The sequence below is a fragment of the Acipenser ruthenus genome, chromosome 29 (assembly GCF_902713425.1).
Source record: "Acipenser ruthenus chromosome 29, fAciRut3.2 maternal haplotype, whole genome shotgun sequence".
In the NCBI taxonomy this organism is placed as follows: Eukaryota; Metazoa; Chordata; class Actinopteri; order Acipenseriformes; family Acipenseridae; genus Acipenser; species Acipenser ruthenus.
Genome location: NC_081217.1, coordinates 19,770,823 through 19,785,641, shown reverse-complemented (window position 1 = coordinate 19,785,641; position 14,819 = coordinate 19,770,823). Strand labels below are relative to the sequence as shown.

The 14,819-nt window shown below is 40.7% G+C and overlaps 1 protein-coding gene across 2 annotated transcripts; it reads right to left on the bottom strand.

Annotated features, from left to right (window-relative positions):
• Positions 1-10,330: 10,330 nt before the first annotated feature.
• On the bottom strand, positions 10,331-14,747 carry LOC117966007 (pleckstrin homology-like domain family A member 3). Of its 2 annotated transcripts, none has more exons than XM_034911265.2 (2): positions 13,906-14,747; positions 10,331-12,877 (listed from the first exon to the last, which is right to left on the bottom strand). In XM_034911265.2, the coding sequence occupies exon 1, from the start codon at positions 14,411-14,413 to the stop codon at positions 13,940-13,942; it is 474 nt and encodes a 157-aa protein (XP_034767156.1). In that variant the 5' UTR covers positions 14,414-14,747; the 3' UTR covers positions 10,331-12,877; positions 13,906-13,939. The 2 variants fall into 2 exon arrangements, with proteins under 2 accessions (XP_034767156.1, XP_034767155.1); XM_034911264.2 differs by having other exon boundaries at positions 13,916-14,747.
• Positions 14,748-14,819: the final 72 nt, after the last annotated feature.

The following is a 14,819-nucleotide window of genomic DNA, read 5'->3' as shown; positions in this document are numbered from 1 at the left end:
GGTTATAGTATTTTTAGTACTTTAATGAATAGATGTTGGCTGGTTAAATTGACTTCATTCTGAATGCGTCCTGGGTAGCAAGTGTAAGATAGATGCTCCATATGCAGGTTAATAAAATGCTACATACAGTACATTCACACATGTTTACTGAAATATTGAATCCCTAATGAAATACAGTATATATTCAAGACAATGTACCCCCTTTTTTTAACCCTCTTATTCATACATGTCCCCCAAACTTCTGATTCCATTTCCCAGGAGCAGTTTGATTTTATGTTTTCCAGGACCGGAGCGCTAGATCAGTATAGTTCATATAAATGCATCCTACCTTGTCCTGGAGCAGACAGACACCGTCAGCAGAGTGCACAGAGAGATGGGGGGGAGGAAGGCTCAGGACTATTTAACACAGGCTTGCGTTGTCCCCCAAGCCCGTCACTGGGTGGTATAAATAGAAACAGCCGTCCTGTCGCACAGAGCCCTTTGTTATCCAACGCCTAAAATGATAAACTTCCCATGCCTTTGGCTGCTCAAGGGCTGTCTATCCACACTTGTGCTGTGTGGAGCCAGAAAAACATCTGGTACCCCCTTTTTTTTCTTCCCTATGAAACACGATCAGCCTGAATCCACCTTGTTCAATTTAACAAACAAAAAGAGGAGCTCCTTCATGTTTCGAAATAACTCAGCCACGAAGACATTGTGTTGTAGTGACACCCTCACTACCTAAAGACCAGGAATGGGTGCATCTCACTGCACAGTTGTCTCTCCCTACTATGGCGTAAGACCCTATTTTGTGACAGAACAGGTCATTCAGTCGGGACAATATTTGTTTGAGAATAAAAACACTTGGCGTAATCATGTGTCACAGCATTTTGACTTGCTGGGTCTTGGCCTCGCCCCTTCAAGACACTATGTGCTACCTCGAAATCTTGATTGACATCTCTCGGCCGGCACTGAGAGATAGGCAGGGAGGCAGTTCAGCTGCCAACCCCCTGGTTGCAAGGATGATCCTGTGAATCAAAATATCATACCTGCAGGTGTATGCCAGAAACCTTGCATAGCTTTATATACTATGAAGAAACTTTGGTCATAGAAGAGGATGTCAACCAATGAAGGCTTGCTTTAATATATTTACACTAACACAGCATCTAACAACTTTGACTGGCATGTATTTATCTCCTGAGGTCCTCTGACCCACCTGAAATATATCATCTCATATATGGTATGTAGTTCAGCTTGTTCAGAACGCAGCTGACAGCCGCTGTAGATCAGTGTGTTACCGGGGCTGTGGATCCCGCGGCAGTGCATGCATGCATGAGTCCCCATTAATCAGCAGGGTGTTAGGAAGGCCATGACCCCAGGGGAGCTAGTTGCTCGCAGTGTAATTAACTTATTTATGAGAGGTGCTGAGAGCTGTGGAGCTGATGAAAGGAATGCCAGGGAATTGACTGGGTCCCTCCCTGCTATACATAGACACAATAGCTAGCTGACCTTACCACCAGCAACGAGGGAGGAACAGTAATGGCTAATGCGCATCAGCCTGATGTGGTTTGGGAGAAAACCTCAACTGACTGTGATGGGGTGACAGCTCGCCCAATTGGTGTTTTATTATTATTATTATTGTTACTGTTTTCATTATGATTTTCATTATAATTCTTGTTTGTTTTAGATTGGCAAAATACCTCCCTGCAAAATACATGTGAGAATGTGGCTGCAGCCTTAATTGGTTAATTGTTAATTATTGATTAATTGGGCTCCAGCCACAGACTATAAAAACCAGGAGACATGCTTTGTTTGGGGAGTGTGGTTTGGGGAGAGTGGTTTTGTTTGAAAAGACACAGAGTAAGTGTTGTCTGTAGAAATACTTGTTTAATTTGATTTATTTTGTTCCATGTTTTGTTTGAAAGCCTTCGTTTGTTGTTTATACCTTTTGTTTGGCCCTCGTGTCTTTTTATTTTATTTTATGTGTTTTTGTCAATTAAAATATTGAATTGACATATTTAATTTTTTTGTCAATTAAAATATTGAATTGACATATTTTAATTGTCAAGTTTGTTTGTAACATTGCAGGCAGCAGTTACATATTGATCCCAAAGACCTGCTGTTCGGCTTATTGTAACAGAGACTTCCAAATGTAGAATGTAACAATTTTAATCCTTTGGTCTTTGTTTTAATCCCACATACGCCAGCACCAGCCTGTTATAGCCAGTGACCGTGTGGCTGCGTCACTCAGATTAAAATACAAACCCGAGGGGGCTCCTGTTTGTGGGAGCATTTGTTCAGTTTTATTGTCATTTTTCTTCAGGTTTATTGTAATACCCTATCCAGTTATACACATCCAGCTTTTAGGACTCTTTTCAGAGTGGTTGACAACGGGCACCTCCGGTAAATGAGCAGAAACAGCTACAGAAAACAACAAAATAACAGACATCTACTGTACGTAGAAGGCCAAAAATAAATATTGTGTTGCTAAGGGATCATATAAACAGACAGAGCCATGCCAAGGGTGCTTCAGGCCCAGTTCGAAGACTCAAATCCACCCCCCCCCCCCCCAAAAAAAAAATTAAATATGAAGTCATTTTAAAAAGGGACCTTCTCTGAAGCAATGGCAGGTCCCCTCAATGGAAGAAAAGAGCGAGAAGGAAAAAAAAGAAACGAAAAGAAAACAGGTTCTTTACAGGCCCGGATCCCCCCCTTCGCACGGCCCTGTACACAGATAGATTGCAGTGGCCTGGTAACAAAAGCTGTGGGCAGAGGGCCCAAATAGGTAGAGGCTGTCAGCAGCATTCCTGCCCCAGAGTTACTACCCTGGCACCCCTCTGAGGGGCACTAAATTACCCCCGGGCAGCTACACCCAAGCAAGGCCAAGTTCAACTGCATGGAAAATAAACTCTGAGACAAAGCTGCCACACATCTGCAGCCATCAGTAATCTGTGATGGTGAGCTAGTGCAAGAGAGGCTACTGGAAAAGCTCAGAATTAGACACACTTTCCTTGTGCTGTACAGAGATACACAGTCACCAAAATGTCACCCAAATTAGCAAGAGACAAAGTTGATGTGCTCAGAAAGGGACGAATCAGGAAATTAAATCAGTCTCTGCTTGCCCTCTAAATGTGGTTTCCAGTACGGTCAGTGCAAGGGGATTGGAGTTTGCAGCCGCTGCTGTCTGTCTGTCTGTGTGAAGTAACTGTGCTGTGTTCAGTTTGTTACCAGGCATTCCCTGGAGTCCAGGATCAATGGGAATCAAGGTTAGGTTGAAAATAGAGAGTGGGGGATTTGTACTGCTTGCAGGATCAGGGAGAATGTTGAGCTGCAGAGCGTCAGGAATTGTTTCATGTAGGTCTGATTTACGTTAAGCCGAAAATCTCAACTGTGAGTTATCACAGTCCGTCAGTGTTCTCCCGAAGAAACTGGGACTTTTTATAACTGAAACTAATGCAAATCATATTCCTGTACTGTCAATCCTTACTGACAGGTGACCTGCAGAAGAAGACAAATATTGACAGCAAGGACAATGGATCTGAAACCAATATTACACAGCTGTGCTGATGCAGACTGGTACTGATATGGTACCCTGTGGTTTGCATTGTGATATCAGTGGTAAGTCAAATATCAAAATGTTACCGGTTTGGTACAATTCCAATGGCTAATACCACTTGCCACCATTCCCCCCTTAGTTCAGGAACATTACCATTGCACTATAGGGGAGTCTAGGAGATACGTAAACCAAGACCCTGCCAAGCGTGTGAGTCACAAAAGAAGGCAGCCACCCAATCACTTACACAAAGAAACAGACCAAATTGGGGCACCCACGAGCAGTCAACCCACACCTCTTCAACCCTTTGTCACAGGGTGCCCCCTTATCATTTCCACAAAGCAGGCTGTGGGCTTGATCAAGGCTCCAAGGACACGCAAGACACTCCACAGCTCGCACAGCCCCGCGATGAATGAAAGACGATCCACGCAGGATTACAGAGGATTACTGCCAGGGCCACTCTCTGCGTGCTATTTCCAGGGGTGCTAAGTCAGTGGTACTGTATAAATATAGACCATGAGGGCACCATCAGCGATGCTGATCTGAGAAGCTAAGCAGGGTTGGGCTGCTTCTCAGATCTTAGATTCACAGCCTTTTACTCCAAAATGTAACCAATTGAAATAATCATATTCTGTACATGAACTTCACCCATTAAATCAATGTAATGCAGGGAGGCTGTGTGGTCCAGTGGTTAAAGAAAAGGGCTTGTAATCCCATCTCAACCACTGACTCATTGTGTGATCCTGAGCAAGTCACTTAACCTCCTTGTGCTCCGTCTTTCGGGTGAGACGTAGTTGTAAGTGACTCTGCAGCTGATGCATAGTTCACACACCCTAGTCTCTGTAAGTCGCCTTTGATAAAGGCGTCTGCTAAATAAACAAATAATAATAATAATAATAATAATCACCTTTGCACAGCCGGCTATCTTTCCATCTGTCTTCTGTTAGCTCTATGCATCAGTAACAGCATGTTATAACAGTCCTGGGGGTCCTTCTAGTTCAATGCCCAAGGTAGGTATCCTATGGGGAAGATTCTACTATGCAGTGTCTTTGCTGCAATACTGTACAATACATAATTATTATTTTTTTACACTTTTTTTATTTGAAAAGGTATTATTTCCTGGGAATGTACAGTACACTAAATAATATTATATTAATCTACAGAACATGGTATAGTCCAATGTACCTTAGAATAGTGTATTCGTGTATTGAGATTTATACAGCGGTATTCTTGCACTGAGCAGTAATTTAATAAATACAGTACCACAAATTACCAATAGAGGGAGACCTATATCTCTTTTTCAGAAAGAAGGCAACTAAGGGAAGGTGGATAAAGCTGAACCTCTAACTTTGCCTGCAGTGAAAGAACAGAAGAGCTCTCTAAACACGAAAACGAGGGTATGACGTGTATTTTGCTAGTACGGAGCTTTTTTATTTATTTTTTTTAGTTGTTTTTTTTAGCAATCTGTGCATAACTTCAAAAACGAATTATAAGACAAAACAAATCATTGAAGTAGACAGATCATGTCAGCAATCCCTAACAGCAGAACATGTAATCAAAATAGATATTAAGGTAGATTGATGTTGAAAGGTTAGGTATCAGTTAACTTGTAAACCTTCAGTCTACCGTGACTGTAGTTTCTCAAAACTGTTGCGAACAAGGAAGTAATGAAAGACGAAAGCTAACGTACACATGTATAGAATCCAGATGGTTATTGGTCTTGTTTTTTAAGATTATGAATTATCAATAAACATTTTTTCAGGTTAATCTGGAATCTAGTTTTTTAATCAAGGTCTGTATCTAAAGTTTGTATGCATGTATTGTATGGCTATATGGATAGACTGATGGATGGATGGTAATTGCAGTCATCATTTAGTTAGGAGCAGTGCTTTTGTGCACAGTACGTTTCTTTCTTGCATGAGTACTTTTGACATGGTCCCTAAATCAAGCAAGATTCTTGAACAGTGGTCAGGAGGTGGGTGGAAGACAACATACAGCAAACAGCAATTAATTCTTATAGAAACATCATGTGTAAGTTTTGGGGAATGTTGCTTAAGTCAGTGTGGATATTTCATGGAACTTCGGCATTAACATCTATGTTTTTTTTTTTTTAATGAAAAAGGCATGCAGCGTCAAGAGGCATTTGAATGTATAAACAGTCTGCAGTGTTAAGACCTTTTCATTTTATAACAGCTAGTTAATAATGCTCTTCTGCTTTATTCTATATAGTTCATTCTCTACCAAAAAAATGCCCTGCATACAAAAACATGGACTTTTTAACTGTGAAGGAAGTAGTTGAATGTGACTTTACTTTACACCATTTTTCCCCACTAAAAATAAAACAAAAATAGCTAGAAGGCTCTAAATAAAAAAGATACAATTGCAATTTAAAAAGCTATAAGCACCTTCTTGCCAGTTTCTGTAACATTAGCAGTTCTGCAAATGGAAGTAATATTGGCTTCCATGAGCTGTTTATTAAACACATATGGGACGCTGACTCATATACAGGCACATATGTCTGATCTGATAGTCTCCAGAACCCAATTCATACAGACTGAGAAGTTTGAGAAGTTTGAGCGGGATTGAAAACTACTCAAACCACTGCTGGCAATGATTAAAAACATTTTGAATGCTGCAAAAAATAATCTGGCAGAAAACTTTACAAGGTCTCCATAAGTAAGCAAACCAGTAATGCAGCTGTAGAATATATATCTGTTAATACATGATGTCATAAAAGGCAAATTGGCCCCAGTTTGAAAGAGCCTGACAGCTTAAAGATGCAATACAATTATATGAGCTCAGAGGGGCAGGCTGCTGTTTATCCTTCTTGTCATTATTATTGTTATCACTGATATTATATAAATATATTTAATCTGTGGATAGCACAAGCATATTGCAAAATGTCCCCAAGTGGTACAGTTGCAATAATATTCTCAATACATCAGAAGTGTTGATGTTCCAGGATAATAATATAGTAATATGAATATATATTTTGTTAAAAGCTCCCTGGCTGTGAAGGGGTTAAGTCCGCAGCAGGAATCCAGCACAGCTGCAGTGTGGGCGATATGTGTGTTTACACCCGATAGCTGAGAATTTCTCACGCATCCATGAGTCAAAGCAGCCTTCAGACCTCAGCCCCTCAGTCTCCTCATGCCTCGCCTGTTTACCTCTGAGATCCCAGCCGAGGAAATGATCCCTGTACTGTAGACAGTCAGACCAAAACCTCTGAAAAGGGTCACGTCTTTTTTGAACACATCTGGTGTGCAGAAGCACACTGGACAAAATAAATAAAAGAAATATGAGGAATAGTTGGTTCATGCTTAACTAAAAAGACTGAATCCTAACACACATAGTAGTGCTAACAAAAGACAATAAACCCATTCGAACAGTATAAAACTAGCAGAAAAAAAGACCCACTCCTAACTGCAGTTGCTTCCTGATAGTTTTATTCCATTGAATTGGTTTTTCTCCTTCTAGAAAATGTGCCTTTTTCCCTGCACTTCTTGCTAAAGGGGGTCCTAGGTTTATTTTCAGTTCCAGAGATGTATGCCTCACCAATGGATAGTCAATAGCAGTGTAGTGGTACGGTACTGACAATGCAAGGAATCCTGACTGGCAATGGTAGCACAAGGGTGCTTACAATGGAATTGGTAGAATGGCCTCAATTGTGTTTCATGATATCTTGAAATGTAATTTGAGGTATCTCTAAATGGCTCTAAATATCTCTAAATGGGTCACATGAAACTCAACTCCTTCAAATTGTCTGATTCACACACTGTTGACACAAGGGCTGGCTAGCGTTTTATCATCCTGTCGCAGACACCTCAGCAGTTCTGTCAGCTATTCACAACACACATTGTGTGAGGCCAGGCCTGTGATACGGGTCTGTTTCAGATTACACAAATCAAATGGGACCCTGCTTTAGTGTTACCTTCTTTCACATTATATAAATCATTACAGGGATCCAAACGACTTGTGAAATCCTGACTTTCAAATGTTAACTTTCAAATGTTTTCACAATTGGGTTATTGTTTATATATTATTTCTGTTATCATTTTAATCAAATACAATGGTCCCTTTAACATTGTTTTTACTTCCGGTGTCCTCGCTTCCAATGAGTTTTTTGCATGGAAAACAGCGCCACTGTGTGGCTGTATGCTGTAATTTTGTCTATATTGAAAAAGTATCTGAGGGCGAATCTGAACTTCAGGTTAACAATGAGTTAACCTAAAACTTAAAGAAACATGAAAAGCTGAAACAAAGGAAGTGCTTGTCCTCAGCTCCTTGGCTGTCATCTATTGTTCTGTGAAACTGGGAGAGCAGAAGGAAATGCTTCCAGACTGCTGTGTAATTATCTACGAATTATGTGCAATCAACTGGAGAAAGTCTGTTAACGACTTCTCTGGAATGTGCCGTTAGGAGGTTTTTAGGTTTGTATTTATATTTAAATGTCATTTAAAGTTTCACTTTAAAATGCATTGCTTCAATGGAATTCCTTTGGAATATGCTTTAAGAAACAGTTCCATTGGTCTGGTCTGAGGAGGAGGGGTGGCAATCAGTTCCTATTAACACTTCAGAATGAAATTCAACTAAGAGGCAGGTACAGTAAGTCTTGCATTTAAGCATTTGGATACCCAATCACCTGCAAACAAATACATCTTGCATGATGGACTGACAAAGCCACACACACACACACACATACACACACAGACACAGTCTCCAACCCCTCTCAGCTCCACGACAATCAGAATTTCCTTTCAAAGTGGCAGACACCCAGACCAGCTATACTTGACTCTCATGATTACTGGATAATCACTCCACAGGGTGTCTGTCTTCCTGCTCTCAAAACCCTGTGCCACTGATACAGTGCAGAAATAGACCCGCACTGGGGAATCTAGACCTTGATTGACACTGTTTACACAAGACATTACAAAGCGCTGCCAAGCCCCAGAGAGCTTGATACCTTGCGAGGGATGCACCCAGTCCCTCACACCCACACACAGAGAGCATCTGCTGGGCTGTTTTCTCTCAGACTGTGCAATCCAGTGCCAGACGGGGGAAAGGCTTCAAAACTGATGCAACAGCATTCTGTTAATGATTCAAAGGATACATTACTCCTGATATTTAAATTTGTATCTATTTAATGTACTCCTAAGTTAGACATGATTAAAAGAGCTCTATTGAGGCCACAGAGATGCTGAGTTTTAAAAAGTCACCAGGATGTGATGGCTGAAACAGAAAATAACACATTAGCTAAGATAATATCAAGTTGCTGAAAACATGGAAGACATAAGCTTATGAAGTTCCCCTCGGTAAGTTAAGCAAGTTCCACACTTTGGCAGCGACTGAAAAAGCTGGAAGGTACCATAAGTACAGAGTTGAGTCATCAAAGGACATTAATCTTTTTTAATGAACTGTTTGCCAAACAGTGGGTTGCAAACTCACCAAATCAAATTAGAGAGCCTTTTCTTTGGGTCAGGATGGGATGCCTGTAATATTACTGTGACATTGGTCAAGCCCGGCCTGCCAAATTAGTCATGCGTTGTCAGGGAAACCAACGCCCCTACATTTGGACCAAGTGCCCTCTGAGAAATGTGTTTTTTCTCATTTTTATGTACAGTAGGTCACCGGTCTCCTATCAGGCTCTTGACTGTCCTTAGCGTGAACAATAACTTGTTTGTGAAAGATGGCAGATTTATGATGCAGACAGTAACCATTTTAGTGCAATGCAGAGTTATCTATTGTATAAATTATTTACCCGTATAGTATCTGAAATAAACAACCCTATTCAATAAGGGCATTGTTTATGTAGGTTGTTCTGGAATCTTGTAGAAATATATAGTCTTACATACATACAGTGACTTTACTTTAAGCTCAGGCACTTGTGACTGCTAGTGTTACTCTGAGGTGCAACTAAGCTCATAGTAAAACATCAGAAAGGCTTGTACTTAGCCTCCTTCAAATGGTTATACCTGGTGTGCTGATAGTCATTATAAATCACCAGACACTGAATGCAATGCAAATGTGGGTTAGAAGCCTGGAATGGGATTGGATTTTCTCTGCAACTGACATAACTTTTAAATAGTATTTGTCGGAACTTGTGAAAGTTTCCCAATTGTATTAAACTGAAGTGACTTCAATTGTAAGTCGGTTAGAGCAATACCAGCCCCAGTTTTGGGCAGCATGGTATCAATCTTATTGCTCCTTCGCCTCCTTATTCTGAGCTATTGGAAATCCCCAGCGGGAGAATACAATGGCATCTATTATAATCAGAGTGGCTGTAAAAGCAAGATTTCAGGGAAATAAAAAGTGCAGCAAAGCATGGGGAAGTGTGGGAACTTACCACCATGATGCATCTGTCCCAGACAAATAACTCGGCTTCTTTAATACTTGTTTTGCTTTTTTTGTGATCTTCAATGCAGCTGGTGTCTTTTTTGTTGAAGATATTTTAAAGAAATCGTGCAGCTCTATGCATTGTGTGTTCAATCGTTTACCGGAAGCAAACTCAACCAGCTGCAGGGTTCCTAAATGCAGACTAACAGGTAGTGCGTTAATAAGGCAAAGGTTTGCTGTATTTATTTCTAAGTGATAAAAACGATGTATATTTACATTATTCTTTGGGAAATGGGAATTTGTACACATTATATGGGAATTCTGTGATAACCATGAAATAAATACAGCCTTAATTATTACCAGCTGTTCATCACAAATCCTTAACTATCTAATGGTACTGTAAGGTAATCTAACTAGTGTTAGAGTTTAAAGATATTGAGAGGAGAGGAGAATGGCATACCTTCATTGTGAAATTGAAAAGAACTTAAAACAGGCTTTATTACATTACAGAAACAAAGATGTTTCAAATTAAGACATTGTAAGAATTCAAAACAAAGTGTTTGAAGGTTACAGAGATATAACACAATGAACTCGGGATACATATTAGAATACAGAACCAAAAGCACGATGAACTACAATGGCAAGAATACTGGATCCCCTATTCTCAAACCTTTAACTTATTAAACAGTGTTTCTTAAAAGTCTCATTTAATCAATATTAGCTGCATTTCCTGTGCAAAATGACTTCTATTTGTCAGCTAAATGGTCCTGTGCTACAACACAGTAGATGCTCAAAATGACATAACCACATTCAAATAATAATGACACTTTTACCTATTAAGAAAACCTACAATATTATTCAGATGCCCCTCTGTTGTGGTTGATTTTATCAACAAAGTGCTAAACTACGATACGAATAACACTCGGAAGGTCTGTTTCAGGAATCAGAGGTATGCCTGCTGTACATCGCTTTAAACTACTTTTATAACATTAACACTTTCATTTTGCAAATTGCACTTTGATGTCAATATCTTGAGAAATCTGGCTCTAGTGTCTTGTGATTGCATTGACTGCTGTAGAAAAGCTGCAGTCTCTAAAAATCTTTAGTTTTGCAACGGCATTAACATCAACGCTATGATTCTGTGCTATGGGAGAATGGCAGTACAAATGCTGCAGCTCAGTCACTGGTAGATACCACATTGGTAACATTCTTTTTTTTATATACCACTAGTATCATAATGGTATGAACTGTGTGCTATTGTACAATAGCACTGAGCAGTTTTTTTTGTATTGCCTTTGCTGGTGATGCTGTGGTTGTCTAAGGGTTCTTCAGAGTAATACATTTGGTGGTATTGTGGCATCCCAATGGAATCTATCTAGCTCTTCTGGAAGGACAGTCATTAACAATGGTCAATAGATTAGTCAAAAGGTCATGGGACTAGATTTGGAATCTGAATCCCAGCCATCAAACATGTCAAGTGTTTAAATATAGAAACGACATGCCTGTCTCAGACAAGAAGACATTGTTTTTATTTTCTAGGTCAGTAATACTGTGAGCGAAGCTGATCTTCAGTAATCTTTGGATCCTCCCATCATTTGAAAGCCTAACTTACTTCTCTGTAAATACTTCACTGAGGTAATGTGAGGATAGGTGGCGTGTGCAGGATTGGACATAAAATTAGAAACACCTGCCATAACACTCTCAATAGGATGCGGGGTGACCATGGGCAGCCAGGGTGGCACTGATTCAGCAAGTCTGCAAGGTGTTTACATGTTTAGGGGATACTCAACGTTTACCGCTTCTGGGAAGTTGGGGGGTGGGAATCTGCACCAAAACCTGTTCTCCAGACTGTCCCAAGAGTCTTTTTGAGACATCATTAATCTTTTGCAGCCTTGGGTACAAAGTCTGGAAGATCTTCTTGTCTTGCTCCTCCTGAATGACTTGCAACAAGGAGATTACAGAATGCATGTCAATATACATTCAATTTGCACTGCAAATCAGCCATGCAAGGGTAAGCCTGTTGCATTCACCGTGACATCCAGCAAGTCTGCTTGAGTCACAGAAGTGCATTGCACCTCCAGCAGGTGTCGCTATGCTTTCCTGTACTCAGCCCGCAGGTGCTCTGTGCAAATGTACAATCTTTGGTTAAAGCATCTTGGAGCCTAAAGTAACTGGATCTCCAATCAGCTGAAGTCCACAGCGCACCCTGCTGTTTTGTTTAATGCATTTTCTGCTTTATTTTGTCACCTGGTGGCAGAACTAATGAAGTGCAGCTGATTCAATGCCGGTGAGAAGAAAACAGGATTGCAAAACTGCAACATTTTTGTGTTACCGCACTGCGACAGTCCCGAGATAGGTGTACAGCTGATTTTGGCTACCGCTGTAGCTTTAGGCTTGCTCACGCCAGGAGGAACCCTTTCTATTAGGGGTTAGGGAGCAGCTCAGAGCAAAGCAAAGCAACACAATTGCCTGGTGGTACTGGGGTGTGAACTGTTCACAGACAGCAAAGTTGTGTTCATAGAGAGCTAAGGTAATGGTAAGATGCTGGTTCATTAACTCACTCTGCCACCTGTTAAATGTAGAGGAAAAAGCATGCAAGAATCTGAACGAATTTAACAAGAGAATCTAAATTTAAAACTAGATCAAACATTACAAAATAACTGCAGGGATTTTCAAATTTTGGCACTGCAACACTTCATGCAGAACTCAGCAACACCTGTAAAAAGTCAATATGCTTTCAGGTACAGATTAATGGTGATATGCATCATTTAGACTGAGGTTAAAGAGAGCAGAGTGGTACTGCATCCTGAGGCTGGCTTACTGGAGGTATTGGGAAGAGGTGGTTCCAGGGTGTCCAGGGGTATTGATCCGGGCATCAGTAAGACGTTGATAGATTTTGTTTTAATATATTTTATTTGTTTTAACGATTCTTGAATAGTTTTAATCCTGCAGTCGTAGGAAATTGACATCTTCACTTCTTACAAAAAAAGAGGACTGTGGACCGTTTTCAATCTGTGAAAAGATGGAAACAAGAGATAGAAAATAATGAATGTGTGTCTATCCAATAGTTATTAATAGCAGTGTTTTTTTATAGGATTCACCCACTGCAAGGCAGTGTTAATGAACTCTTAATTGATAAAATTGCCTGGGTAGGAGCCAGCGGTATTTGGTCAGGTTATTTGTGAAGTTCTTGCACAGTAATGTTGCTGTGATTGTGGCATGCATTCATCATACTACAAACACTGAAGATTTAATAAAAAATAAAAAATAAAACGATTTTTAATGGGAAGTCAGTACATTGAAGATAATTCCAAGTCCAATGGGGCAATGCAACTATTAAAAGATATTCTTTCAGAAGAACATTTAACCTTTGTTCAGGGGCACCATCGCTAAAAGGGAAGCAATGAAATTGGAGCGCGTGTGTATATATAACCTGGTCCACACATAACAACACGCGATAGAAGTACTGATATTCTATCTGTAGATCTCTGGAGATGTGGTATAAGAACATTCATGTGTTCAGTACTCAGAGATAGACTTGCTTTACAGACAGCACTACACATCATGAAAATGGAAGGGGTGGGAACGCTAACCAGTACAATATAGATCCCAAATCTGTCATCAAATATCACTGTCGGCTGAGTTTTTAATATTCAGATTGCATTTTACATTGCACAACACATATGGAAGTAATAAGAAGAAGAAGAACCGCTATCAAGAATCAGAGTTTGATTGCTACTGCAGAAACTCAGAAAGGGTTATGGTAATTAATGCCTGAGGGTACTCGAGCGGGGGGGGGGGGGGGCTAACAGTACAGAACAGTACTGTTTTATATGATGTTTTACAATAGATTAAAAATAACCACTGCGGAGCTATGAAATGAATGACGGCTTAAGGCACCAAATATTGAGGAGTTCAAGGATTTAGTAATTGGAAAACACTTAAATTTGCAAACATTTTAAACAATTTCTATTCAAGTCTCACCCCCTTCGAAAGGTGGGAGCCTTTAAAGAAAACCAAGAAAGAAAAAAAAAGCGTACCTTAGCTCACCTATCACTGCTGTCCAGTCTTTCGTCAGGATTCCAGCGCCTCTTCTTCCCCGGTGCTGCCCAGGTGTGCCAGGTGGCTGGTTCTGCCCGATTGCACCGCCAGGAGGTTTTTAAACCGGACCAAACCCAGAGCTATCTCCGCGTTCCAGGCAGTACCCTCCTGCTGGCATCTGAAGTCTATCTCCTTTCCCCCGGCCATCACCACAGTGAAATAAACCAGCTCTCGCTTGTATTCGACACAGTCCACCGTGGCCATGCGCTCGAAACGAAGCTCCTTGGTCTTACTAGAAGAGGACCGCGAACGGAAGCCGCCCGACCTGAACCCGGAGTCTCCGCCGCTGCCGCTGCCCTCACTTCGCTTCCAGTCATGCAGCCGGATCCCATCCTCTGTCAGAACGCAGTGCTTTCTTTTCCACAGCTGCAGGAGTCCGTTGCTTCGTTTCTCCAGAAATCCTTCTTTCAGCACCTTCTGGGTGTTCATCATTCTAATGTATCTCATCAAGCACTTTCAAAACACAGCGTTACTCAACGTGTCATGTATGTGCCTGTCTCCTTGGGTTTAGAAGCATGCACGGCTCATGCTTCTATTCACAGCGTGCATGCATGTCCTGTGTTATGATACATTCCAATGCATTCTATTACATACTACTAATCTGACTGAAGGATTCCAAATAATGGATTTTTATTTTTAAAATATTTTTATTCCAATTTTCAAAATAAATCTAAAACTCCTGAAGCACTGATTATTATTATTATTATTATTATTATTATTATTATTATTAATACGACCAAAACGTCTCTGTATCTTCCGATCGCCTGGATATGTTTATACATGCCCGGCGCTCCCCTCTCTCTCTCTCCCCCCTGCTGTCTGGCGGCCCACCCCCTGCTCGTGATGTCATGAA